General features: G+C 49.4%; 8 protein-coding genes across 8 annotated transcripts; 2 read left to right on the forward strand and 6 right to left on the reverse strand.

Annotated features, from left to right (window-relative positions):
* Positions 1-353: 353 nt before the first annotated feature.
* LACBIDRAFT_318387 (uncharacterized protein) lies at positions 354-1,405 on the reverse strand (the record flags this gene model as incomplete). Its single annotated transcript, XM_001879561.1, has 4 exons — positions 354-1,078; positions 1,139-1,206; positions 1,265-1,336; positions 1,392-1,405. 4 exons carry the CDS (start codon positions 1,403-1,405, stop codon positions 354-356), a joined length of 879 nt encoding a protein of 292 aa, XP_001879596.1.
* Positions 1,406-2,629: 1,224 nt separating this feature from the next.
* LACBIDRAFT_318388 (uncharacterized protein) lies at positions 2,630-3,854 on the reverse strand (the record flags this gene model as incomplete). The annotated part of the gene is made up of 3 exons (XM_001879562.1): positions 2,630-3,167; positions 3,220-3,580; positions 3,632-3,854. 3 exons carry the CDS (start codon positions 3,852-3,854, stop codon positions 2,630-2,632), a joined length of 1,122 nt encoding a protein of 373 aa, XP_001879597.1.
* A 3,403-nt stretch (positions 3,855-7,257) lies between these two features.
* On the reverse strand, positions 7,258-9,523 carry LACBIDRAFT_318390 (uncharacterized protein). Its single transcript, XM_001879563.1, has 11 exons — positions 9,470-9,523; positions 9,371-9,417; positions 9,273-9,308; positions 9,158-9,210; positions 9,033-9,102; positions 8,938-8,972; positions 8,703-8,881; positions 8,415-8,650; positions 8,147-8,358; positions 7,705-8,092; positions 7,258-7,647 (listed from the first exon to the last, which is right to left on the reverse strand). The coding sequence occupies exons 1-11, from the start codon at positions 9,486-9,488 to the stop codon at positions 7,630-7,632; spliced, it is 1,293 nt and encodes a 430-aa protein (XP_001879598.1). The 5' UTR covers positions 9,489-9,523; the 3' UTR covers positions 7,258-7,629.
* Positions 9,524-9,975: 452 nt separating this feature from the next.
* LACBIDRAFT_325908 (uncharacterized protein) lies at positions 9,976-18,226 on the reverse strand (the record flags this gene model as incomplete). The annotated part of the gene is made up of 17 exons (XM_001879564.1): positions 9,976-10,846; positions 10,902-11,295; positions 11,347-11,958; positions 12,019-12,049; positions 12,418-12,467; positions 12,536-12,776; positions 12,924-12,995; positions 13,185-13,405; positions 13,431-13,615; positions 13,678-14,204; positions 14,284-14,364; positions 14,429-14,608; positions 14,659-15,596; positions 15,723-16,521; positions 16,570-16,935; positions 16,988-17,091; positions 17,128-18,226. 17 exons carry the CDS (start codon positions 18,224-18,226, stop codon positions 9,976-9,978), a joined length of 6,771 nt encoding a protein of 2,256 aa, XP_001879599.1.
* Positions 18,227-19,028: 802 nt separating this feature from the next.
* On the reverse strand, positions 19,029-20,715 carry LACBIDRAFT_325909 (uncharacterized protein; the record flags this gene model as incomplete). Its single annotated transcript, XM_001879565.1, has 2 exons — positions 19,029-20,437; positions 20,490-20,715. The coding sequence occupies 2 exons, from the start codon at positions 20,713-20,715 to the stop codon at positions 19,029-19,031; spliced, it is 1,635 nt and encodes a 544-aa protein (XP_001879600.1).
* A 400-nt stretch (positions 20,716-21,115) lies between these two features.
* Positions 21,116-23,361, reverse strand: LACBIDRAFT_318395 (uncharacterized protein; the record flags this gene model as incomplete). Its single annotated transcript, XM_001879566.1, has 10 exons — positions 21,116-21,424; positions 21,484-21,720; positions 21,774-21,843; positions 21,897-22,035; positions 22,096-22,285; positions 22,337-22,491; positions 22,542-22,584; positions 22,635-22,932; positions 22,982-23,068; positions 23,123-23,361. 10 exons carry the CDS (start codon positions 23,359-23,361, stop codon positions 21,116-21,118), a joined length of 1,767 nt encoding a protein of 588 aa, XP_001879601.1.
* Positions 23,362-23,735: 374 nt separating this feature from the next.
* LACBIDRAFT_318396 (uncharacterized protein) lies at positions 23,736-25,359 on the forward strand (the record flags this gene model as incomplete). Its single annotated transcript, XM_001879331.1, has 7 exons — positions 23,736-23,848; positions 23,902-23,997; positions 24,055-24,250; positions 24,306-24,899; positions 24,953-25,031; positions 25,098-25,188; positions 25,245-25,359. The coding sequence occupies 7 exons, from the start codon at positions 23,736-23,738 to the stop codon at positions 25,357-25,359; spliced, it is 1,284 nt and encodes a 427-aa protein (XP_001879366.1).
* Positions 25,360-25,932: 573 nt separating this feature from the next.
* Positions 25,933-26,906, forward strand: LACBIDRAFT_318397 (uncharacterized protein; the record flags this gene model as incomplete). The annotated part of the gene is made up of 4 exons (XM_001879332.1): positions 25,933-25,945; positions 25,995-26,048; positions 26,205-26,267; positions 26,323-26,906. 4 exons carry the CDS (start codon positions 25,933-25,935, stop codon positions 26,904-26,906), a joined length of 714 nt encoding a protein of 237 aa, XP_001879367.1.
* Positions 26,907-27,405: the final 499 nt, after the last annotated feature.

Consider the following 27,405-nt stretch of genomic DNA (forward strand, 5'->3'; position numbering starts at 1 on the left):
AGTAGTTCGGCATATACATGATGATCGCCGCTTGCACACAAAACGCCCCAGCGGAGGGCAGATGATCGCCGCCGGCATACCAAATGCCCCGGCGGACCGCAGCCCCGCGGGGGATATGGCGGACAAAGTACGTGCCAGCCGCTCCAATCGTCTGGGTCATTGTTACTGACGGCCTGCGCATAGTTACTGAAGGTTTGTTCAGGGTCCGGCCGCCCCTTTGACAATGGGGGTCCGGTAATCAAACCGGCTGTCCAGCTAGGCCCTTACCATTTGATGGATTGTCAGGGCAGGGTGGCCCATTACTAATGAGCCAAGGTGACTAACTTAACTGTCCACCTTTTCGGCGCACTGCGTCATGCTGGCCAACGTGCCGTTGATTTTGTGCTCGATTTCGATCGATTTGTTGTAGAGCGACGTAATCTCCGTCGTAGCCTGAGATTCAAGACCGTCAAACCAGTCAAAGATCTCTGCCAGCGTTTCCACCGCCGTTTGATGGTTAAATTTTTGAACTTTTTTATCTTGTTCTGGTCGAGTTTCCCACAATCCTTCAGGTACTTCTTCTGCATCCCAAGGGGGTTATCGATTAAAAAACTTTTGGCGCGTCGCAACTCATCGGGCAGCGTGTCAAGTTCAAAGTTCCAGGAGAGAGGATTCGAGACATTGGTGAACAAAATCCCGATGTTCTCGGCAAGAGTCCGAGGGAAGATGGAAGAAAGTGTAGTGATGGTATAGTCAGTGGCAACCCCAAGGCGTGGGTTGGTGCCATTGGCCAGAATGATCACCGCCGTCACTTCCGGGATATTTTCCCCAATAGCGGTGGTGATGCTCTCTTTATGTTCGTTGTCTTTCTCAAGACCCCGCGTGTCGGCGAGGCCAGGGGTGTCGAGCACGGTGATGTCAACGCCATTCAAGCTCGTGAATTTGTAGACCTTGGCGGCCTTCGTTTGGCTGTGCTTTTGTGGTCCACCGTACTCGTTGGTCACATCGTACGGTTCCAGGTTGTAGCTGCTTGGTGTTTTGCCTGCCAGTACGTTGACAAGGAGAGATAGGAAACTGGTCTTGCCAGTTCCGGTCTCGCCTTTTCATTGCAACAATAAGAGACTGGGTTGGAAGATCCGATCATGAAAGCGGGACGCACCAACGAGTATAACAGTAAAACTCCCCCTTGTCGTCATGACATTCCCTGCCTTCAAAGATGATACGGCGCTGCGCCATGAAATACGAGGTCAGTCCCGTCTACTGAGTAGCCAAATGGTACGCTTACATCCTAGGGAACTCGACAGGCGACAAAGCCTCCACATACATCTTGGTATTCGAAAATGACGTACAAACGAGACTGGTAAAGTATGTCCAAATGAGAAGCAGCTCAGGCGTCGGAAAAAAACACTCACGGAGCCGGCTTCATGATTGCTAAGGAATTATGGTCGATTTTTCGGGGCGGGGCTGTTGTTATGAGGAAAGCGCGCAGGACCGCGCTTTCATTCTGTCGTGGGTCTCATTTATGCATTCCTAGTGGTCACAAATGACCGCCACGAGCAAGGCGCATGCTGGGGTAACCTGGGAAGTCACTACGTTTCTTCTGCCCACAAGCAATTGGTTCCGGTGTTTCCAGGGGTTGGCCATAATGCGGTAAGTTCCAACCTAGCAAGTTTCTGCCGTTATTGCGCTGGCCAGATTGTACAGTCAGGAGTCGAGATATGAGTATGGCGCAACCCCGGCTTCAAACGAAGGGGATCAAGTTTCCCAGAGCGTGAGCGTATGGGTGCATACCAACCCTCTGGAGGAATAAGTTTACACTCACTGTTGTCTGCTTGCGTTTCACAAGTGGACGCTTGTGGGTAAGTACCGTCGATTAGAGCCTCCGATATCGATCACTTAACGAGCGCTTACCAGCCGTCAGAGGTGAGGAGTACCCAAGCATTGCGGGTAAATAGCGACTGATCAAGCGCCTCGCGATCAGGGGTTATTCACTGCGTTTTGCCTTGAGGACGGCCATTTATGGCATGGAATGACGCAGTGACACGATTGACCAAAAGTTTTTGCAGGGTTTTGCCTTAAGTACATACATTCTGCTCACACACGCCAGAATTTACATGCGGCATCAATGGCTACTTCGCCGCTCAGGGCCGGTGTTGGTTTCATTGGACTATGTATGTTTTGTTCAATTCAATATTGTTCGTCCGCAAATTGACCTTCATTACAAGGTTGACTACTTCGAGCGCTTGACAGGGTATACTCCCGCCCAGTTGACTTAACGACTTTCATTACTCGGGAGGAACGTTCAAAGCTGTACTTCAACCACATCCAGCTTTCTTCAGGTAACACACTCAACTGAAGATGAGAACCTTGGTTTAACAGTGCTCTCCTCGACGACTCGCGTTGACTTGCATCGTAATTTCAAAACACCGTTTCTCTTTCATCAAACCCCGTCGTGACAGCTGTTCTGTTGCATCCAGGCGTCGAAGTCTCATACTCTTGCAATGCTGTGAGGCGGTTACCATCCTGTAGATATGGGCGGGGACTTTGAAACAAAGACAGGTCCACAATGTCATTGAATTTCATCGCACGCTCAACTCTTATGAATTGTATGCTATGGGAGGAGGTGGAGGAAGGGCTAAAGTGAGAGGTATTAGCTCAAAAACCGTCCTACAATGCAAGCTGCTCCCGGTATCCCTTGAAGAAGGTCAACTTGCTGATACGTAGTGGTGTCTTCAACAGCACCCAATTGTTCATCGACACATTTGGCAACCCAGTCAGACTTGAAATCCACCTTCCAGCTGACATCATCAAGAGCCCCCGAAAAGGCTGGGCTGACGGAGAGAATTAGGTCTGAGATACTGTAGGGTGTTTCACCGTGTGCAAGGGCGGCTACAGCTTCTCGCAGTTTCTCGTATGTGATATGAAAGGCACCTTTGTGAAGATTGAGGGATCTCCTGTAGTCAAACAATCCCATGTAAACATCACGAGCTGAGTGTCCAAAGTGATGTATCGCATTCTCCAAGAGGAGCGTCAGGGCCTGAGCAGGTGGCAGCAATTTCTCGTCCTCTTGATATTCTTGGAGAACTTCAAATACACCAGAGAACCGAGATAGCTGAAGATCAAGCTCCTCAAGTGTATTTGCCTGAAGTGCTTCCATCAGAGCTGGGTATTCATCCTGGAACGGTAACCTTGTAGAGCACTTTCAGACCTAACCGAATATATAGGATTGATAGGACACACCCTGCCAACAACTCCTTGTCGGTCCATAGGGGCAATGCGGTGAGAAGAGGATATCTCTCTTCCCGCCAAGTCTTATATTGGCTGGGGTCTGGTGATGTTGCTTGCACTGGCAAACATGGCCGGCGGGTAAGGAATCCCTTTGGCTCCATGGCCTCTTCAATATCAAATAGAGACCATAAAAAAATCTTAGAGGTCGATTTAGATTTTGGTAGATGTCTTGAAGTTTTAATTTCGGATGTGCTTGATTCGTAGACGTGATCGTCGTTGAAGAGGTAAAGCACTTCGCCGTCCGGGGAGAATAGTACCTTTTGCTTTTGCTGCAGAAGACGGACAAGAAGGTAGTAGAGGAACAGTGTTTTTCCTTGAAAACAACGCATTATATTTCCGGTGGAATAGAAAGACAAACACCCACCAGTCCCAGGCTGGCCAGATAAGATGGTTCCATTCTTACCCTCCGATTGAAATGCTTTTGCCCAGATACGATCGAAAGTCGTCACGTAGCAGTCGCGCACAAGTATTGTTGGAGGTTCAAGCTCAAGAAGCGGAAGCGAAAGGGATGGGGACACAGATTGCTCCTTCTCTCCATACCAGTCCCTTTTTATATCCTGCCAAGGTGTGTGTCGGCCAAAACCCATTTTGTGTTATCCCACTCCCAATTACTTGGATCTACAATTACAGTGGGAGTTGTGTTATGAACAACGATCGTAGATATGTGATGGTTGCTCACCAGCATTCTTGGTGCTCAGCTCTGAATTTCCAGCGTACCGGTTCAAAACTGCCTGAGAGCGAGACGTGTCCATTTCGAGAGAATAGATATTCCCAGGCTCGAGCAGCCGCTACTTTGTGCAGGTTTTACAAAAGCTGATCATCACATGCATCACAGCTGTGACCGAGAACGCGTTGAACAACGTCGTCATGATGAGACAAGTCTCCCGTGCATTGAATCGGGAGAGAGGATCACCGCGGATAACTTGAAGTTGGTTGTGAGGTCAATACCTTCTTCATGGTTGGAAGATACGATGAAAGATTTAGAGTGATCCTTCGACAACATCCTTAGTGTCCAGCCCACACATTCAAAAGACCAACTTTATATTCTCAAAGGGTTAAAACACACGAAGCGGTTGCAAGCTACTAGTATCTAAAAAACAAAAACCCCGAAACCCCGTCCAAAGCAACGTTTTCATCGATGTGAGCGAGCAATACAAGAGCCAATCAATCGCATAAAGGCGGCATAAAAAAGCATAGGTCATGAATCATAAAAGAACGAACAGACGAAATGGAATTGGAGCAATGCGATGGAGCCACAACTTAAGCGTCGTCCTTCGGGTTGGAGGTGAACTCCTGGAGAACGGCGAGCGCCTCGTTGACTTTGGCGTTCATGGCGTCGGGGGACTCCACCAGATGAAGAAGCTCGACGTTGTCCATCTCAAGCAGCATGCCGGTGATCTTTCCAGCGAGATCGGGTTGAGAGCTAAGGAAAGCAAAAGATCAGCGTTGAGTGGTGTAAGGAGATGATTATAAAAACTTACTTGGCGATCCTCATGTAGATCACTTCGCCGAGCATCTGCTTCTGCTCCATTGGGGACGCAGCAGCCAATTGCGCGGGAGTGATGATAGGTACGTCTGGAGCGGCGCCAACAACACCCTGAGGAGGAGCGACAGGAGCGGAAGTAGGAGGGGGACCAGTCGGGCGTTGCTGAACAGGAACGCGTACGCCTTGCTGAGGAGGAGGGGGAGCACGGTTGATGGGTGCAGCGGCGGGGGGCGCACGACTGGCGGGAGGGGGTCCCTGGGGAATTGGGCCACGTGGTGGAGCAACACCGTTGGGAGGGGGAGGTCCATTGGCACGGGGCATCGGGACGTTGGGATGAGTAGGAGAGCCGCCAGGTCCACGAGCGACGGGAGGTCGCGGGGGCGCACGGCCAGGGTAACCAGGCATATAACCTTGGGGAGGACCTTGACCATATGGGGCAGGAACCGGCATACCAGCAACCTGACCACCAGGTCCGTAACGGGGACGAGGAGGCAGCATGCCTGGCTGGCCGTAACCCATCATACCCCGACCTTGAGGGAAACCAGGGCCAGGTGGGTAATACATGGGACCATTGATATAACCGCCAGGCAGACCCGCAGCTTGAGCCTGTTGCATCCTGATCTGGTTGCGTTGTGCGATCTGGCTCTCAAGTTGCTGGCGACGATCTTCACGGCGCTGGGCAATGGAAACGTACAACGGCTTGCTGCCGATCATCTTGTTGTTCATTTCAGCCACAGCTTTAGTAGCTTCATCCGGCAACGAGAAGCAGACAAAGCCGAAACCTTTGGAGGTACCCTTCTCGTCGCACATGACCTTGCAGCTGGTGACGGTGCCGAAAGGCTCGAACTCGACGCGAAGCTTCTCATCGTCAACATCATCCTCCAAGTTCTTGATGTAGAGATTCACGCCCTGGTACTTGCTCAACTTCTCCATCTTGGCTTGCTCGTATGACCTACGGAGCTCCTCCTCACGCTCGGCCTTCTTCTGCGCACGGGAAACAAAGAGCTTCTTGCCATAATGCTCGGAGTCGTGGAGCTCATCGACGGCCTTCTGGGCCTCTTCATGGTTTTCATAATTGACAAAACCAAAGCCCTTGCTCTTGCCCTCTTCGTCAACGGACAGCAGAGCCGACGTGACTTTGCCGAAATTGGAGAAGAGTTTTTCAAATTCGTCCTGGCTCATCTCCTGATCGATGTTCTTGACATAAAGGTTTGTAAATTGAGATTTCATCTCATCAAGCTTGGATTGACGTTCCTGAAATCGTACTTAGTTGATGACACTGGAGTCCATTATACTGAACGACAAACCTTGCGTGAGATATGATGGCCAACATAAACCTTCTTGTCATTGAGAAGCATGCCGTTGACAGCCTTGATCGCGTTATCGGCCGATTCAGCAGTTTCATAATGGACAAAACCGTAGCCCTTGGAGCGACCTTGCTCGTCCGTGGCAACCTTGCAAGAGAGGACGTTGCCAAAGGCAGCAAAAGTGTCATGCAGTGCCTAAATCATGTGTGAATTCTGGGCGTGGAAGAAATAAGTAGATTGGGCGAGTACCTTGTTGTCAATAAGCTCGTCCAAATTCTTAATGAAGATGTTGCCTTGACCAGTTTTGCGAAGGGCAGGGTCACGCTGGGACCACATGATCCGGCTAACAATGGGAAGGACTGATAAGGAAGCGTTCCCTGAACAACAAAAGGCGGGATACGGACCATGCACGGTTCTTGATCAACGAGTAATTGAGCTGCTCCAGAGCACGCTCGCCTAAACAACGATGAGCCAACTGAAAGGCTTTAGCAGATTCAAAAGACATACCATCATTGGTGTTGAGGTAGTTGACGTAAGCATATCCGAGAGAGCGGCGTGTAACAGCATCCCGGCAGACTCGGATGCTAGAAGCAAGTGGAGCTGAGTGAGTGATGAAGTGGTATAAAAATACGTCCGTGCGCACCTCGCAACAGGGCCAATCAGGTTGAACATCTCAAAAAGCATAGCTTCAGAGACGGTAGGATCGAGCTCTCCAACATAAAGCGACGCAGACGGGGCTGCACCGGGGGTTGGGAGAGTGTAGGGAGCTGGTGCCGCCAGGACAGGCGGCTCGGGCGAAAGAACTTGATGAACGGGCTCAGGCTGGGCGACAGAGGGAGAAGACATGATTGTTTGGATTTTTTTTCTGGGTTTGGGAGGTCGTTACTGCTTTTTGGACTTTTTTTTTTTGGCTTTGGAGGTGTAAGAATGCGCAAGATTGAATTGTCTGGTGAAACACTTACACAAGTATGCAACCGCTCGTGGATATAAGGGTTTTATATGTTTTTTTTTCGAAGGCTGTCGGTGGAGGTCAGCGACGTGGAGGACCGCCGATGATGGTAAGTCTCACCTTTGAGAGTTGGGTGAAGAAAATCAACGCCCCATCACTCGCCTTATTATATCAACTTTCAAACCCCGCTACACACCGCCACGCTTATGGGCGTTCATTGAACAATTATGTAACGTGACAAAGGCACATTCAGAACAACTTGGCAAGAACACTGTTTTCTGAACACACATTGACACAAGCTGTATGTAGTCGTCCAAATGATAGATTTTTTTTTCAAGGCGTTGAGGCCCTCCTACTCATACATCACCGCGTACAGAATTTCCAGGGTGCCGACTATAAACAACAAACTAGCCCACACAGCGTCGAACCCCAGACCTCCTTTCAGTGTGTTAAGACTGATGCAGTGTCCCTGCCTCCGACCGAGAGCATCATTAAATAACGACTCTTCTGAACGAATCACGTAAACATCCACTCATTAGGACGTTGAAGATCCCATTCTCCCGTCTGATTGGCGAGGGCTCGTTGAGGCCGTCGATGACTACGGGCACCTTGCTACTCAATTAGTAGCGGTAGTGCGACTGCGGAAAGTGAGCGTCAGAGGTCAATCCCGCCCATAAAAAAAAAGTAAAACGCACAGGCTTGTAAGGGCCATTGACAGGGATATCGAGGTACTTGGACTGGGTCTCGCTGAGAGTGGTCAACTTGACGTTGAGCTGGGCGAGATGGGCACGGGCAACTTCCTCGTCGAGGTCCTTGGGGAGGATGTGGACGCCAAGAGGGAACTTCTCAGGGGTGGTCCAGAGGGCAATCTGGGCCAAGACCTGGTTGGCGAAGGAGCAGGACATGACGAAGGAGGGGTGGCCAGTGGCGCATCCGAGGTTGACAAGACGACCCTCAGCAAGGAGAATGATGTGGCGGCCGTTGGGCATGGTGAAGCGGTCGACTTGGGGCTTAACGTTGGAGACAGACTTGGCGTTGGCCTTCAACCAGGCGACGTCGATTTCAACGTCAAAGTGACCAATGCTAGAGAGTAATTGGTTAGAAAAAGTCGATTACAGCATGTTGTAAAGGACTTGCTTGCAAACAATGGCATCTTCGGGCATGACGGAGAAGTGAGCACCAGTGATGATGTCCCTGTTACCAGTGGTGGTAACGAAGACGTTGGAGCGGTGAGCAGCATCCTCCATGGTGGTGACCTCGTAACCGGCCATGGCAGCTTGGAGAGCGTTGATGGGGTCGATTTCGGTGATGAGGACGCGGGCACCGTAAGACTTGAGGGACTCGGCGCACTTGAAATATTCATCAGCAAGGCAGCCAGAGAAAATCTTGCGCGAGTTTTACATACCCCTTTGCCAACATCTCCATAGCCAGCAACGACGGCAACCTTGCCAGCAAGCATGACGTCAGTGGCACGCTTGATACCATCGACGAGAGATTCGCGGCAGCCGTAGTAGTTGTCAAACTTGGACTTGGTGACGGAGTCGTTGACGTTAATGGCGGGGATCTTAAGCTTGCCATCACGGAAAGCCTTGTACAGGTGGTGAACACCAGTGGTAGTTTCCTCAGAAACACCGTTGATGCCTAGTGGTTCATAAGCTCAGAGAAAAAACTTGGAACAGGATGAGAAACATACCCTGGAGGTACTGTGGGAACTTCTCGTGGACAATGGTGGTGAGGTCACCTCCGTCGTCGAGGATCATGTTAAGGGGCTTGCCACCCTCGAAGCCAGCAATGGTTTGCTCGATGCACCAGTTGTACTCCTCCTCGGTCTCACCCTTCCAGGCGAAGACGGGGACACCGGTCGCAGCGATGCTATATTTAGCAACGTGTGAGCGGCAAGGAATGATAGATCAAAAGAATGTACGTACGCAGCAGCGGCATGGTCTTGGGTGGAGAAGATATTCTGAATGGGATAGGAGATAAGCTTGGCCGTCTCTTTTTTGCATGTGGTCCAAACACGTACGCAGGACGACCAGGTAACCTCGGCACCGAGAGCGGTCAAAGTCTCAATGAGGACGGCGGTTTGGATGGTCCTATAGAGATACCATAGTCAGTGCTATTGTTATTGCCGTGCAGTTCAAGACATACATGTGGAGGCATCCGGCGATACGAGCACCCTTCAAGGGCTGAGCAGCAGCGTGCTATCATGAAAAAAAAGTCATCAGCGGACTGACTATATTATATGGACATTAATGGAATATACCTTCTTCCTGAGGTACATAAGACCAGGCATCTCGCCCTAACAATGCGAGAAAAGGTCAATCTCAAAGACCGCAGCCAGACTGATCGATATAACTTTACCTCTGCGATTTCGATCTCCTTGCGACCAAACGCAGCGAGAGAAGCATCTAAACTCGATGTTTGAGTATCATTAACATCGGGGGAGAGTTGCGAGCTCACCAGCGACCTTGAAGACCATTTTTCTGAATTGAAAGGGATGTGATGAGGGTTGGATAAGAAGCAGGGGTGGTGTTCTGAATTTCGATCGAACGTTTTTATTTTCCCGCCCACGTGATGGCGGCGCATGCCGCAAAAGGGTGTCAGCGTGTTAGGGGCTAAGTACATGTGCACACGAATTCTCAACGTAACCAGAAAGGCGCACAAGCATCGAGAACAACACCACCATAGCTACAATGTTCTCTTCAGATTGTACTGAAAAAGAACAAGATCTGTCGACAGTTATTGAAAGGTCAACGTTCAACGTTCAGCATGTAATAGATCTAGTTATACTTTCAGACCCTGAAAGTTGTCCTTTGAAGCATAAATGTTGCAAGAAAACACGAAAGCTGTTTCGACAAAGAGATACATTGACGCACATAGAGAAATCAAAGTAAAGCAATCATGTACGAATACATAAATGATAAAGAAAAGAAGAAACGAAGCAGATGATGAAAAGATCCACAGAATCACCGTTCCCTCCCAGGCGTCCTACTTCTACTCCTCTCCCTCCCAGGCGTCCCACCCCTCTCCCTTTCCTTATCTCGCCTGGGCGTCCCGGGCGGCTTTCTAGGCGTTGCAGGAATAACCGTAACAGTCAACCTCCGATCCCCCACAGCCCCAATCCCACTCTCCTCCCTCCTCTGCACCTCCCTCGCCGCTCTGCGCGCTTCATCACCCACCAACGCAAGCGGACGCTCCTTATCCACCCTCCCCAGCGCGCGGAGCAGCTCCAATGGGGCTACCGTACCCCCTGGTACAGCTGACGACGACGGGCGCACGTAGCTCCCCAGAACATTCGCTCCTGACCCTTGCCCAGACCCAGACCGAGACGAGAGGACCCTTGGATGAAGCTTCGCGTCCAGATTCGCATTGAGCACCTCGAACCGCTCATTCAAAGACATTTCCCCAATGTCCACCGTCCGCTTCGCAGCGTTCGCCCAAGTGTACAGCTGGTCAACTTTGAACTGAAGTAGAGGAAGCCGTCGATCCAGCTCCGATTCCAGCTCTTCTCGGGTCTGTGTACCTGGTCGCCGTGATGATGAGGGGCATGCTATACGGTCGTCACCCAGATCCTGATCGCGCAATCCTAGAACTGATCGTGCTAGCGACGAGCTCCACTGGAACTCGGAGGAAAGCTCGTGTTCACGAGGTAGCGCGCTGATTTCCGTGTCTGTAGTTGCGCGGCGCTTCCCTTTGGCTTTGGCCGAGGGTGTGGATGGTTCCCCCGTTGTTGCAGTGTTGGCAGCGTTGCGTTTGTCCAGAGAGGTTTGGAGCTTCTTGGTATACGCTTCATAGTCGTAAGACACCTTCTTCCACGCTTCATCTTCTGCTTGTGCTCTGTTAAGTGGAAGAATCAGTATGCGAACAGTGTCAATACGAAAGCTGTACTTACTTCTGAATATTTTCTGAATAAATTACCTCACATAACCGATTCCTCACGTTCTGCTCATTGTCTCGCAGGACTTCAGTCGTGCTGTCCTTGGCAGCTTGTTGTGGGAAGAGGCTAAGATCGATCCTCTTTTCCGCTAGCATCCTGATATAGCCTTCTTGAGCAGTCTTGAGCAACTGTGCAGCCTTGTCTGATAGGGGTGGTAATGGCGGAGGGGGAGGTTGTGTTGATGAAGGGCGTGGTTTGGATTTGCTCGAGGATGTGCCATTCGAACCGGAAATCCCTGCAGCGCGAAGAGAACACCAGATGAGAAGGGTGCGTATCCGTTCGACCTCTGGGAGATCGCAGTCAATGTGTTTGTAAAAGCTGGTGTCAGCAACAGAATTGTGTGGTTGAACTGAAATCCAGGTCATGTTGCGTGAATATCAGATTGAAGAAAAAACCACACCGATAACGCCCGTCGTCTCAAATGAAGTGCTTATGCGCTTCCCTCTACCACTAACTGAGCTCTTTCTCCGATGGTGCCCTTGTCCCTTTCCATTCTGCTCCAAAGGACGTGACGATCGACCATTTGCAATAGCAGCCATCGCGCCTTCCCTCAGCTGCTTATTCCTCTCAATTTTCGGAGTTTCGCGCTCTGGAATCAAAATTGACGTATCAACGATCCTTGACTTTCCTTTAGTCGTGCTAGATTCTGCGCGAGGGGGAAACTGAAACGCGGGATTGAAAGCAGGGTCGATGGTTGTGTGCGCTCGTGAATTCCGTCTGAGATGATCAGCTTCATCTTCCATGGCTCGGACGTCTTGTTCAAGCTGAGGGTCGTCATGCAGCGTGGGTAGGGTGGATGAACGAGCTGCCAGAGGGGGCTGCGAGCCGGCGCGAAATTTCTTGGAGGGAGGTTTAGAAGGGCCTGCGCCTAATGTTGAGGATGGGTAGGACGGGGGTGGTTGGGATGCGACTCGTGAGGATGGTTTCGTGTGAGCGGTATTCTGAGAGTGTGGCATTGATTCGGGTGCGCGAACGATAAGGAGACCGCCTGGTGTTTCTTCTGCGTTCATTACTGTTAACTTATGGTCAATATCACCCTAATAACGCGTGCTATGAGGGCCAAGACACGTACATTTGCGTTTCGTTGAGGGACCCGTCTTGTTCTAAATTGACCAAACACGTAGATGAGAAATCATTCTCGCCAAATAAATGAAGTAAAAACTCGCCTCCTTCTTCGCCCTCTTAGCGGCGGCGAGCAACGGGTTTGAATCGTCCAAGGCCTTCCGTTTGGCCGTGGGTTGGGGTTGTGAGGGCAACATTTGTAAATGTGTGAGATTGACGGCGGTCGAGGAGAAGAGACGAGTCATAAAGTCGTTTATAGAGGTCCGAGCACGCGGCGGGCACTATGCGTCCGATTACGCGCTAATATCACGCTCGCCGTTACCGATGGTGTCGAGGACAGAATCAACAGAATATTGTCGGAGCTTGAATTGAAACTCCCACGTTTCCCGATTCAACAAACATCACGGACCAACAAAATTCCCAACTCAAGACAGACTAGGACAGACTCCGACAGAGTTGCTATAAAGATTTCGCAACGCATAACAAGACATGAAATAAAGGATTAATCGATTACGGTCGCTACATACAATGCCATTGGCAGACAAGCCTGTATTCTGGGTCGAGTACTCCACCTGTTTTCACGCGCGGCATATCTTTATGGACATTGGATTTATGTTTGGGGCACGACGTTCGCCAAAGGACATCAGGATAGGGTACCACGACTTCCTCTACGAATCCTGCAGGTCCCCTACTTCGCTCACAGCCCAACCGCATTGACACCCCGTGCTGGCATATGGCTTGATCTTTATGTCGACTTTCAAAGGGAAACTGCGGGAAACGTCGTCTTTTGCGCTACATCTCATGACGGATGACAATAGTTATCGACTTCGGCCAGGTTATCGCCCTTCTTTGCAAAGGATTATTTTACATCACCGTCTCCACCGCCTCTATCTTACGCTCGAATCCCTCACAAACCTCATTACCGACCACACTGCCGAGCGTCGCCTCCACCCTCACGAATTCATAAATTTGAATAAAAAACTTGAACTATGCGTTGTTGCTTGTAGTGTGTGCCTCTTTTGTAATCGTCCTGGAGTCATCGCATCTCGCATAATGACGGTAGTAGAGAGATTTCAGGACGGCAAGGCAAAGGTGTAGCAAGAGTGATACGCATAGCCGGTTGGAGTATCAATAATTCTTGAGCTGGTTTAGCGTTCTTTTGGGACTGGAACGAACAGAAATATCATCATCATGGTGATTGGAGTTCGTAGATGCCAAAATTTGTCGCAACGTCCATCCAGTCATACTGGTGTCGATAGCTGACTGGGGGTGACTGACGAATACAGAACAGTCGGGAAACGTATCGAAAAGAGATAGTGGGGCCCAAAGGGGGACCACAGCGCGGCCAGCAAGAGAAGTTATCTCAGTGTTCAGGTGGGCTGGGTTCGTAAGAGGATCTGCCATCCCCGTCACAAAATTCACCCTCGAACAGTCTGTTCAAGCGTATCATCTCATTTTCTCTGCCTTTCCGAGTCGCTACCATCTGTGCGCGGTCGAAATCGATAAAGTAAACGTCCTGCCCGTTAACGAGCATGTTGTGTGGGCGTATATCACGATGCCGAACGCCAGCATCATGTATGCTTCTTATGGCATCAGTAAAAGCTTGACTAAGAGATGTAATAGAATCGTTAGATTAAGGCAGCGATTTGGAGTGGGAAATATGACAGACCGTTCAGATTCAGAAACGTTCACTTGGTCAGAATATTTCCCAGTTCTCTCTTTTTCACGGGAAAAGAGGGATGAGCCGCCATAGCCCAAGACGAGCATTAGAGGTCCTCCCTCCATATCTTGAAACAGCCCGTAGATCGGAAGCAAGCCTTTGACGCCTTTATGTGTGGATAAGTGTGCATAAACGGAGAATTCATGTCGAAGGCACTCTTGGTTTTCCTTGGAAAACGCGAGTTTTGCGACAGTTTGACGAGTGAAAGCCCCACCGTCGCTCATTCGAAGCGACAATGTAGCGTGATGAACAACGCAAATGGCTCCCCAGCTTATCTCATCCCCTAAGGTGATTGAGATATACTCGGTTTCACTATAAGCTGCTTTTCGCTTGGTTTCTTTGGCCGTTGCCGGTCCTTTCCCATGTATAAGGGAGGGGCCGCAGCGCAAGAAGGACGCAGGAACAGGAGAGTTATAAATGCCATATACAAGGCGCACTAAGGCCACATCACGGTGGCCGATCTCGCGCATGAAGTCCTGAAGCGAGCGTCAAGCAAAATTTCAAAAGTAAGTAACGTAGTAATCACCTCATCTGTTACCTGAGTTTCTATCTTACCGACGCTGGAACGCCGTCGTCTTTTGGAGCTTCTCGCTGGAGGCGTCTCATCTTCCGGTAGACGCCGTTTCTTTCGTGCAGCTTTGGTATTAGTTGGTTGTGAAGATGCTTTCATTTGAGATAAGCGCTCCATAGCATCTCGCACTGCAGCCACATACAAACCAACTTGCAATTTACCATACGCTGGATCTTTGCAGGTGTTCACATCAACCAGATCGGAGAGGTAGAGAGTTTGCGTTGCGCGATGGCGAATCCCAATTCTGTCATACTTTCCGCAGTGAAAGAGAATGAACGTAGTATCTTGCAAAACAGACTGAGCCCATGCCTACGACACATTCAGAGGATTGCTGAATGTGGTCGAAAAGTTAACCTTACATGTTGCAGGTATTGATCTGGAATTGGGCGGTCATCGTGTCTGCGTCCGCGCTTTGTTCCAATGCGCGAAGGCACAATAATGCGGCGGGAAGTTTTGAATAACCGCGTTTTTTCCGTTCCGCAGGCCAGAGGTTGGGTTTTTTTCTGATCGAGCCATGGGAGCTTTGCTGAATCTGGCCCACCGATTTTCGCACCCGTAAGGTGACTGTAAGCTGAACCCTCGGTACGAGACGTTATCCAGGGAAATTTAGGTAAAGGGCACTCCAGTAGTCTCGTTAATAGCTGCTTGGCTTCTTCTGTCACGGCGAACATTTGCCCAGTGATAAGATGAGGAAACTCAGTAAGCAGTTCAAGGAACTCCTGCTTTGTCTCGTCCTCAAGGAACTGTTCCAAAGGGAGCGAGAAATCCAACTTGTAAGGTTCAACCTCCGTGCGGCAAATGGATAGAGAAAAGCCGTCCACTGCAAAAGCAATTTCTGTAGTGGCCGATGGCTTCTTCCAACACATGATGGTAAACCATTCGGTACACGTTGGATGAAAGGCTAAAGTTGAACCCAAGAATGAACACGACTTCGAAACATACGACAGGTAGTGTTTCGCCACACACACCGCATCTTGCATTTCTGGTTCCCAAGTTGCACCAAGAAAACTATGACCCTTTGGCAACGAAATGTTGTTATCTGCAATGTTTCTAGCCAGGTCTGTGGCAAGGTCGGACAAGCCAGCAACTAGTGAAGGCAACGCTTCAACATGTTTGAGAACCAAGCTAGAATCCAGATGCTTGTCATGGAAGGTCACCGCTGACAGGGGGGGGATGGGCTGGTATTCTTCACTTTGCTGCAGAACGGCAGGATTGGCGTTGTAGGTGAGATTGATCTCTTCCTCGTCTGTAGGTTCAGGCGATGCTGACGCCATTGGCGTTGCATAAAAGCTTGATTCTGGTGAGGAAAGTTACGAAACCTTATATCGATAATCCCCAAATATCAGTCAACATAGTATTTTTGTACATAATTCCAAATCTCCCAAGACACATATTCATTCCAACTTGAAAGCTTTTCGAATACTACGAGTCATTACTTCGTTCTCCAACTCATCGCGCCGCTTTGCTCTCCTCTGCTTCATGAGGTCGGTCATTGTGTCCGTCTCTGCTTCAGTCAGGTCTAGCCGTTCAAGCGAGTCATCTTCATCCATGCTAACGCCCTCCTCGAACGACCCGAAATGATGATCAGCGTGTGCCCAGCTGATTAGCGAGAGGCGATCTGCCGAGCTGACAAGGAAATGCTGTAAGAGTAGCCCATGGTGCATGATGCCATGCCGCTTGAGATCCTTCAAAATCTTCTCGGCTTGTGGCTGCAAACGTGCGCTATTGAAAGGGTGAGCTGGGCACTGACATAATTCTTTCAACACCCACAGCTTTATCTTTGTGATCACGCTGGCGGAGTGAAAGAGCGAAACGCCACCATATGATAAAAGAAGTCCCAATTTCAGCATCCCATCCACCTCGCATCCGAATAGCCCAAACATTTCCACCGCGTTGGTAAACCCCTCTTCTTTGAGCCAAAGATACCTCATATACTCGTCGCGAAGTTTTACCTGGTCGGATTTCCGTTCTGCCACTTTTAGTACGAACTCCTTTCTGAAAGACTTGTCTGGTGTTACCGCCGTACAATCAAAGACCCTGTCAGTTAATGATTGAAGCCTCAAGAGAAAGGTGTGTGGACCGTCAGGACCGTCAAACGGAACGCCTTCACTGTTCAATCGTCGGAATCTTTGTATCTGTATTTGATAAGCTTGATCCAGGACGTCTTGAACATTTGATTGTATTCGGATTTCAAGGTTCTGTTCCAGTGTCTGGCTTATTTTCTAAAATTTCATCAACAAAAGCATGCACGTTGTAAAAGCTCCACGTACAAAGAGTAGCTCTTGATCTTTAGCCTGATCGACGATCTCTTCCTCATGAGACGCGATGTCGAGTTGAAAAACGTGGTTGTACTGGACTCTATCATAAGGATATTTGCGACTGTAAAGGCGATCAAAAACCAGGCTTGGTGAGTCTTGTATTTGTCTCAGCTGTTCAGCGCGGTCGAGTGCGTCCTCAAAGGCCGCAATATACAGCCCAGTATGAAGTTTCCCATAGGCGGGAACTGACTCGCAGATTTTTATCGGGTCCGATACATAGAGCGTTTGTTCCTCCCGGTATCGAAGGCAAAGATATTCGTATTGACCCGCGTTGATCACAAAAAAAGTGGCGTCAGACTGAACGGCCTCTGCCCAGCCCTTTCCACACAAAAATCAGTATCGGGAGATGTAAATAATGGGCATAGCTGACCTGCTGCAGAATATCGTGTGCTTTAGTGATATTAGTCTCTTTCACGGAGTCGGGCACCGGATATTCCTCCTCAGTTGGATCGCCGTCTGGAAGATCATCCTCCCCTTCCGAGATGTAGTCGCCTCCATCATCCAACTTACACATATCATCAAATGAACGCTTCTTCTCTCGTGGAGAGATAAAAGTCCAGGGAGGAGACCGGGCATCGGGACCAGTTTTCCTTCCCGTCCTGACAAACCTCGGGTTATCGTGCGGATGGAACTTCTTCGAGTTACAATGACAGCTGGGAGTGCAAGCCGTCCAGACGAAAGAGTTGTTTGTGGCCAGTTGCCGAATTGCCATCATGACACCTCTGCAGCCCGCGGCAAGGCTTTTGAACTCCCATAGTACGAGAATGTCAAGCTTCCAATACAGAATGAGATCGATATGCGCCCGTAAATCTTTGCAGAGAGTAGTTGAGCCCGCTTTGAGCGAAAGAAACCCATCGGCCATAGCTCGTTTCTGTTCAGGGCGGTCGGTGCTCCAGCCGAAGACGGTCTCGTTGCTAATTCCTAAACCGAGCATCGATGCCATTTTCCGGCAGGCAGGTGCGATGTCATCCTGGTAAAAGCTCCGTACTTCTGATTCACTCTGTGTGTGGCGGATTTTGACACTAGATAAAGTCATCTTTGTTGGCTGGGCTGCGGCTCCACGCAGGAAAACATCGTAATGTTTTTTCAGTGATGTGTCTGCAACTTTCGCAATTTGCGAGGCCATGTCAGGGACCAAGACGACTTTCTTGAGAGTGAGGTCTTCGTGGAGGTGCATGTCATAAAAACGGGGCCGTCGGGAACTGACACTTCCCTTGACGTTCGCCTCGTCCACGAGCGAAGTAGGATTCCAAGTGAAAAAATAAGGAACGGAGGATGGGGGCGTTGGGACAGTGGTAGAAGTGACACGCGTTCTGCGCGGGTACCTTGGGGTTATCGGTGTACTCAATGAGGAGGCTGAAGCAGGGGTGTCCAGAGTCGATTTCAATACTGCGACGAAAGCGTGAGCAAGAACAAGGGTGAAATGTGTAAAAGTCACCATACCAGGGGAGGTCTTCGGTATCGCAAGGAGCCTCTTTGAAACTCTCTGCGATAAAGGAACGGAGGCCGAAGGGAGATTGTCGAGATCGGCTTTCAACTGAGTGGCAGCAGCAAGGGCAGTGACGGAAGAACCATGCTTGCCGCGGACAGAGGTCCTTCGCGACGCCATAGAAGTGAGACTTGCGGTAGATGATTGGAGTTACTCAAGTGGGGTCCTCGCATGCCATCCATTTTATAGTCACGAAGTAATGAAATTCGACCTCCCAGAAAGCCAGCGAGTGGCAAGGCGACTTAATACGCATTGGCCTGCGAGAAGTTCAGAACAACAAGGCGGCGGCAATCAGGTCAATGCGCCCTCGGCAAGAAAAGCCTCGTCTCTAGAGGCGGACATGAGAGTGCCTTGTCTCTAAGATCTGGGTCTGTGACGAAAAGAAGCCTCAAGCAGACAATTGTACAGATTATCAGCACAATTGGAGCATATCGCGAGTAGGTTGTTATGAGCGATGGTCGGTCATCAACAAGGGCCATGCAGAGGTAGACAACTTCGTGCGATGTGAACAAATGGACACGGGATGTTATTATTGTCCTGCTGAACTTTGAAATTCCATATCAGTTTTGTTCCTCCAGTTTCTAGTGACTTACACGATGCTCCCACTTGGTTCCAAGTTGTCAGTATTGCGCCTATAGCCTTCAGATTCGCAGTTCTCCTTGAACTATTATGCCGTGGTAGGCACTAGTGCTTTGACCCGCTTTGACCCTTGCTGACAGGACCAATGCCGAAAGACGAAACGTGAATAGGTCAAGTAGGCTCAGATAGTACACTCGATAAAAGAACACATGAAATGTCAGAGGTCGTGGCGGTTGCGTGCAGACAGGTTTAGATCGAGGCTTCCCGGGCCGTTCCGGACCCTCGCTTCGTTCTACAAAATACAAGAAATGGCCATAAACTATTTCTTCGATTTTCGTCAACTTCAATTGCCCAAAATATCCTCCTCATTCTCAAGTTCCAGCTCCCTCTCCACCACTTCCATCTTCTGTTTGAACTCCTTTTCATAAACCTCGTTGCCAGTCACCAGACTTTCCACGAACGCCGTGAGGCGCAGGTTGGGGCAGTTTCTTAGCAGAGATTCGACGACGCTCGCACTCACTCCTAAGCCAACCACGCCTTCCGCTGCGTCCGCCGCATCGATGAATAGGGTCTTGAGCTGGGGGCAGCCAGCGAGAGCGGTGACAAGTGCATCTGTGGGTTTCAGAAGCTTAGAACCTTCGAATGATACTCCGAGGCTGGTGAGGGTCTGCTTTTTGGCTTTGATGAGCTCCGTGAGCCATTGATTGACCTCAGCTTCAGGGGAGTCTTCTTGGACTTTAATGCTGATGTCTGCGAGTGGTGCAGATGACTGTTGGAGGACAGTGAACTGCCTATTCCCGATGGGGTGGCTGAACGAGATGGCTTTAAGGTTGGGGGGCTGGATTACGGCTGCGAAGAAGCCATTAGTAAAGGCATCGTCGATGTCGTCGAACCGGTAGACGGTGATAGATTCGAGGCCCGGCGCATTATTTACGAATGATTGGAGGATTCTGAGAGTAATTGGACAAGCGAGACTGAGGGAAGTTAAAGCCGTTGTTTGGGTTGAGAGTCTAAGAAGTTCCTCCTCGGCTAGTCGAGTGTCTAGTCCAATCTCGAGAGACTTGAGGTTTGCGCCAAGGCCCTTTGAGATGGCGGGCCAGTACCAGCCAAAACCATATAGAGTTAGAGACTCTAATTTAGTGAAGGGGACAAGGCCATCGGCAGGAATATCAGGTTCGAAATCGGGCACGGGTGTGTATGAAAATTTACACAGATCAAGGGTTCTGAGTTTAGGGAGGGAGCTGAGGATTGTGTGTAGAGATGAGACGAAGGCCGGTGTGATGGGAGTCACACCATCCTCCACATCACCGCAATGAAGGGTAAGATCTTCAACTCCTTGGGAGACCTTGACAATTTTATGAATAATACGATCGTTCCATCCGCCTCTAACGCGACGGATCCTGAGTCTCTTGACGTGATTGCCCAAAGGCTCACTCAAAGCGACAGAGATGGAAGCGCCAAAGGCAAAACGCACTTGTTGCTCGACGGTGTCGAGATCTCGGGGAATAGACCACAGGGTGATCTGTGAGGCGTGATGGAAAGATCGTGATACCAACGACGCAGCTTTGTAAGTCTCGCGTCCAGGCTTGGACAAAGGAGAGACATGCGAGAGGATAAGGCTTAGGGTTTCTGGAAGCCCCAAAACACGCTGCGCCGGCGTAAGGTTAAAAACATCTGTAGGTTGAGCGGCATCTGCGGTTGCAGGCTCTGGCTTTGGCAAACTTGCAAGTACTTCAGATGCGATGCTCTCATCTGAAAATGGCTCAGTGATGCGTGGAGGACGACTGGACGACTCTTGGATTACCATTAAGTGCCGCGAGATATTTTTTGAACGCGTCCAATTGCACCCCCTCCTGCTCGATGGAAGGATCGAGGAGAGTTGTAAAGAACTCGAGTGCAGGGATCGCCCTTTTCTTGGCCAATGCCGCAGCCGCTCCATCAGACTTTGTTAGGGCATCCCTTGTGGCAAGGAGGGTATAGTCAATCAAGGACTGGTCAAGGATGAAGGGTGTGAGATCAAGGTCCGTCATGGCTGATAAGATTACACAGACTTGGGCGCTTTTTGAGGTGTTGGTATTTAAGTATGTAAATATGGAGCCGAATCCATCAGGCACCACGCCATCATGCAATCAGGTGTTTCTTGTACGTCTCCGAGGCTGCCTGAAGTGAAAGAAGCGGTTCAGAAGGCATTCTTCTATGGGCGATCATATGTTGGATTGATGGATCCGGACAACGTTGAACAAGTCACAGATTGGTTTTGATTGAGTCACCGTCCAGCCTGAAGTCCTCCTGATTGACATCTAGTAGGTACTTCAAAAGACAAAAATCTGAATTTAGAGACTGGCACGGAGTGTATATCGAATTCCTATTGTCGTCGCAATCTGAGAAGCTTCCTGCACTAATCATCAATCAACGCTCGATGGAGCCCAACTAAAATGCAGCCTGCGCTGCTGCTCTCTCCGCTATCGAGCCTCTCGGCTCCCATGCCTTGACATGCTCAGCGTCAGCTTTCAGCCTTCCCTCGTCAACACCCCACGCGCCTCCACCAGGTGTTTCAATCAAAAACCGGTCACCCTTACCCATCCATATCGTCGCCTTACCACCGACGTTAATTTCGCGAGTGAGTATGCTGTCTTGAACAAGATCGCCGTCTTCCTCTCGGCATTGCTTGATCCAGGTATTGCGGCCCAGCGCACCAGGTCCACCACCTTCCAGTCCATATGGTTGCCGCGTCCGTCGCTGGAAGAAAAGAGGTTAAGAACCAGGGAGATGGTGTCCACCTTGAAGAGAGATGATACCTCTGACAAGATAGAAACCTGCATGGGCTCCAAGAACTCAATCTCGCGAACAGCTCCTTCGCCACCGTGCCATTTCCCAACTCCTGCAGATCCACTGCGCAGTCCGAACTGGTGCAACATGACGGGATATCTTCTTTCGAGAATCTCGACGTCCCCTATTCGAGTGTTGGTAATGTGTGTGTGGACGCCATCAGTTCCGTGCCATGAGGGACCTGCACCCGAACCACCTGCGATTGTCTTTTTCCGAAGACGGTTCAGACTCTGTACAAAGAATAGAACGAAAAAGTCACCTCGTAATAGCCCCAGCCAGCTACACTATTGCCATCCTTGTCTTTTCCGCCAGCCCCGAATGTGAGATTGCTATGTTATAAAGGTCAGTCAAGAGGAAAACGTCTTTTGCTGCAAGGACTTGCTTGGTACACCCTTGGCTAGCAGCAGCAGCATGGAAGGCTTTCAAAACGACATCCACAATCCTTTGGGATGTCAAAACGTTGCCTCCACAAACCGCAGCTGTGCGTGACGGCGACAACAGCGACTTCGGCGGAATTATGACTGAACAACAAGTTTAGCGTCAATTTGAGAAGTAAGTCGGGGTTGGAAATCGGAACGTACTCTCAAGGGGCACAAGACACCCTGCATTCAATGGGATATCAATATCCAGCATGGACCGCATGCAGTAGATGACTGCCGAATGCACTACAGAAATGGGCGCATTCAAATTCCCTCGGACCTCGCAACCTGTGCCTGTGAAATTAAGAATGGCCGAGCCTTCTTCTTCGTTAATTTCTACCCGTAGGTTGATCTGATGAGGTAATGAGGATTTCGACAATGCAACGAGATTGATGATGCGTACCGGCGAGCCATCATCAAGGTAATCGACGGCAGGAAGAACGTTGGATCCAGCTCGTTTGGCAACGTCGCGGAGGAGATTCCGCACAGATTTCTCGGCGTTGGAACGGATGTGGTACATATACTCTTGCACCGTATCGAGTCCGTAGTCATCGACGACTACGACTTTGTTAGAAAGCATAAAATGAAAGCACAGCATATTGACGCACTGGCATGGATAAGCTGGATCCCTTTATGATTCGCAGCGATTTGCTAAAAGTCTGGTGTTAGATTTCATCATGTAAATGATTGGAGGTACGTACTGCTTTGAGGTCGCTCTCAACATCCCGAATGTTACGGCATCCAGAGCTCCCAGGATATTGACTTGGTTTTTCGACCATATACTCGACCAAACCAGTTCTGTCAAAGATCCCGCCATCAACGATCTTGAAGCTGACGATCTCTGCTCCTTCTTCAAAGATGCTGACAGAGGTTGGCGGCATTGAGCCTGGTAAAATGCCGCCGATATCGGCGTGATGCCCTCGGGATGCAGTAAAAAAAATGATTTCTTTTGTCTTGGAGTCAAAGACGGGTGTTATGATCGTTATATCAGGAAGATGTCTGTTCGAGTGTCAACAAGTCCTGTCACGTTGAGGTATGTATAACGTACGAGCCGCCTGCATGAGGAGAGTTCGTCATGAGAACGTCGCCTTCTTTCAATGACTTCCCGTGAAGCTTCATTTGATACTTTACCGCACTAGTGGATCGATCGTTAACACAAGTGAGGGTTCACACAAGTCAACATACGCACAAGCTCATTGAACCAAGATGGATGGGAATGAAGGGCGCATTCGCGACCAAGTCTCCATCTGGAGCGAACAAAGCGCAGGAAAAATCGAGGCGCTCCTTGATATTCGTGCTGATAGCAGTCTGTTGAAGGGATCGTCCCATCGCCTCCGCGACGCTCATGAAGCGGTTGGCGAAGAGCGTCAAGAGAATAGGATCAGGACCTCTGCTAGGCGTCTTGTAAGAAGGTGCTTGGTTAGACATTCTGGTGATTGTGGTGTTCCGGTGCAGGCAATCAACGCTTTATATGTTCTGTGTGGAGTTTCCGTCTCTATTCCGACGAGCCCAGGTGGATGAACTCCACAGCTTCCTCAAGGCACCGCTGAGAACCTGTTTTTGAATGAAATTGCAGGTCATCGGAAAGATTGGATTTACATGAATGTGATCAAGAGGCTACAGTGAAATCGTAGCAAAGTCGGGAAGTGTAAAGGAGACAAGCTTCCGTTTGTATTCCGGGCGAACGGCCCGCCCTTTTCAACCATACCAACCCAATTTCATCCAAATTTCATCCTCTATTCTTGCTCTATCCTACAAGTCTGCCAGCAATTGTGAAGATTCAACTTGAATAGGCTCGCCGAATGGCTTCAACTCTGACTGAGTATCTTGCCTCACAAGAACATCTTGTTCGAGAGGCGGCGCTTGCTCTTCCACACCAGTTCTCCCAATGCACATATTCGCTTGGGTCCCTTAGGTTCGTGTCCCAGTTTCTTATCCTATCGCGGAGTTTATTGAAATGTCCTGAAGACAAGCAGTCTACTTGTGTGTTACTTGTCCTGAATCTCGCGGATTGTGTTCAGCCTGTTCAGTTGCGTGCCACACAGATCATGAACAGATTGAGTTGTGAGCAACAATCCGACTACAAATTGGGTACTGGATTGACTTGGAATTTGGCTCCAGATTTCCGAAGCGCAACTTTCGATGTGACTGTCCAACTACCAGTATAGCTCATCCTTGCACACTCAATACAACTTTGAAGGATGAGAATACTACCAACGTATATGGTCAGAATTTCGAAGGCAAATTTTGTCGATGTGGAAGACCATATGACGCGAAAACAGAACGAGAAACGATGATTCAATGTCTTGCTTGCGAGGTGTGCCTTACTCGTTTCTTTCTGAGTACTTAACCTCGCTGACCTGACCAACCAGGACTGGTTTCACGAATCATGTTGCAATCTTCGGCAGCGACCAACCTCCAGAGAGCCCACTCCCCAGCCTGAGCAATCAGAAACGCCAGTGAACGGTGAAGATAACGAAGACGCCGTGTCAGAGGCTTCCTCTTCAGGACTTCCTCCTCCTCTTATCTCTGCGTCTGAATATGAGAGCTTTATTTGTGGTTCTTGCGTTTCAAATATCGAAACCCTAAAGAAGTGGGCTGGGACTCGGGGTGCTATGATGGTCGTACGGAATAGCACTACTGAACCTTGGAGGTGTCTCAATGGCGATACACAACATCCGGAAGAGCTTGTTACCGTCGACGATTCTTCTACTACATTGACCTCTGGTGCAAAACGGCCGCTTTCACCATCCTTGGCGCAGGAACCAGACGCAAAACGGGCTCGTGGCACTTCAAGTTCTAGTGCAACCTCACCACCATCAAACGCATGCATTGCCCCTCCACGTAACCCATACGCCCAAAAGCTTTTCGAAGATGGAATCTCCTTCGATCTAGACTATTCTTTGGGAACAGGCGACGTCTTTCTGACTGATGGATTCAGGGAACGGTGGTGTCGCTGTCATTCAGCAAGTTTTTCTTTCTTGACAATGTGGTTCGTCCTGACCTCATGTTCGTCTAGTGTTTTCCCTCTTTGGAGACAAAATCTTACCTTTTGGAGGAAGAAGACACATACGAGCCACCAGACGATCCTGATTCAGGTGAAAAGCTTCTTGGCTTCGCCTTCACTTTTCGACCTTGTAGTTGATAACATTTCCCGTGAACAGGACTCTCCTTGGAGGAACTGGGCATGCGAGCGTTGGAACGGCTTCCGCGTGATAGAGCTATAGATGGCATCCATGCTTTCAACGAGATGCGGTCAGTTTTAAGTTGCTATCAAATGCCATATTTGTGACGTATACTCCTCGTTACAGGGATGGTTTGAAAAGTTTCCTCCGCCCATTCGCTCAGGACGGCAAGGTCGTTAACGAGTCGGATGTTCGGGAGTTCTTTGAATCACTAAAGGAGGCTGCGAAGAAGGGGCAATAGCGCCCGTATTGATTATCCACGAGGGTTAATTGGCGAGCAACAATTCTTGTACTTTTGACATTTGAATTGATAACTGCATTTCACCCCGCGCATTCGTCCTTTCTTTATGATCATGATGCAGGCTATATGACTTGGATCGTGTTCTGGCGAAATGTGTTGCTTTATCGACGCCTTAATCCTGTCCACCCCATATCAGTTCTATGGTCATCCTTGGCTCTAATGACTGCTCACAAATTTGGTATGTGGCCTTGGAATTCGTGAATCATGAACCCCGATAACACAGTAGTTTTACCAGCACTTCCCGACTATTTCCCATCCAAGGTGAAGTCATTGAATGAATACGGGGCCCAATTTTATTTTGGGAACGTGCTCGATCGATACGCTGGCAAACCTGGTTGGTGCAGACGCAGGAACCTGGTCTTAACTCATCCAGTCCACGCCGGGCCGTTTCGTGCAGTTTACACCAATCTTATTTTTAGACCGTTCTTTCAGGGTTTCACCTAAACCCAATCTGCGTCTCCTTTTGCAAACTTTACTCATTACTCAACACAACCCTGCAATTACAAGTCTACTATGGATCCCCCTCGTGGGTCTCATCGCTTTTCCCTTGTCAATTCCACACTGACCTTTTGAAGCTTTCCCATTCTCTGATAATGAACTGACCAAGATTGGTGTCCTTAATAATGAAGGTGAGTTTCTTCATCCACTTTTAGTACAGTGGCATGCTTTCTACCATCATTCCTTGGCACCATACTGAGAGGGGTGACTCTTCTCCCCTGCCCTCTCGCCCTTTTTGCTGTCTACCAACTGCAAAGTTCATGTCATACTTACCATATTCCGTATAGGGGTCCCCGTCGGACCTGCTGCACATGTACTCGAGATGATGAAAAAACGTCCAGACCTGATCAGCAAGTCTTTTTACTATCTTTCACACCTTTATCAGACTTACCGCTTTCTGTCCAGAGCCCTCCCTGTTTGCTCTTCAGTGTCTCAGCCTCCAGAACTCACTATACAGGCGCCCCAGCTCACCCCCCTCGCTTAATTCCCCTACTTTCAGCAACCCATCAAACTCAACCGATTCCCCTACCGTCACCCTCACCAACGAGGCAACTGTTGTTTCTGAGCATGCTCCTGACACCTATGAACGTATGTGCTATTATACTGGGAACAATTCGGACCACCCGAAACTTGTGTACCGTTCTGATGCTCTCACCACACCATTTCTCAAGCCTGTGGGCAGATTTGCCCGTGTCCCCGTCAAGTCTGTCAGTGGAGTCTTTGATACCCCTTTGAACAAGGTTTGGGATACTGTTGATCCCCAAATTCGTGATATCATGAAGGCGCACAAGATCAAGTGGGTTTCTATTGGCAAAGTTCGCTTCTTCACACATGGTCCAATCGGAGAAGAGGAGAAAGGCAGTCTTGGCCCTGTTGTGATCGTCCCATCAGCAAAATGGGAAAAAGTCCCCGACTCTAAGGAGGGTTCTGTCGAACACGAATGTGCTTTACTGAATGGGTATTTCAATAGCTCCAAAACTATCGTCTAGAAAATTCTATCGGATCTTAAAAAACATCTATATACGGGAACATTGTATTGTCGGAGTTCTGAAATGGCAGCTGGGCTTTCTGGAAGATTCCGTGATCTTCGTTCGGAGTCAAAAAATTCAACATGCTTTATTCACAGAGTGTATTACCTGGATCAATCTACTCAGAAACCCCCTTTCCGGCAGAAACCCTAGGATTTCTCATGGTCAGGTAGAACCCCCCCATTACTAACTGAAAGAAGTATTTATAGAAACCCTACGTCGGAGATGATGGAAAAATCGGACTTTAAATTTCAGGTATGACATAATCGAGTTCAAGCGACGCGTCATCGTCTTCCAACTCAATAGAGGAGATATATGGAAAAGAGTCACATGCAAACCTTGGACCATTCGGGAGGGATCTAGCCACTTGATGAGACAATATTGTGAGGGTTTTTGCCATAGTCAAGGGCAGTGGATGGGATCAATGAGTTGCACTGTACACTCCCAAAGGGATGTCAGA

This window comes from Laccaria bicolor, genomic scaffold (genome assembly GCF_000143565.1).
Source record: "Laccaria bicolor S238N-H82 LACBIscaffold_8 genomic scaffold, whole genome shotgun sequence".
Classification (NCBI taxonomy): domain Eukaryota; kingdom Fungi; phylum Basidiomycota; class Agaricomycetes; order Agaricales; family Hydnangiaceae; genus Laccaria; species Laccaria bicolor.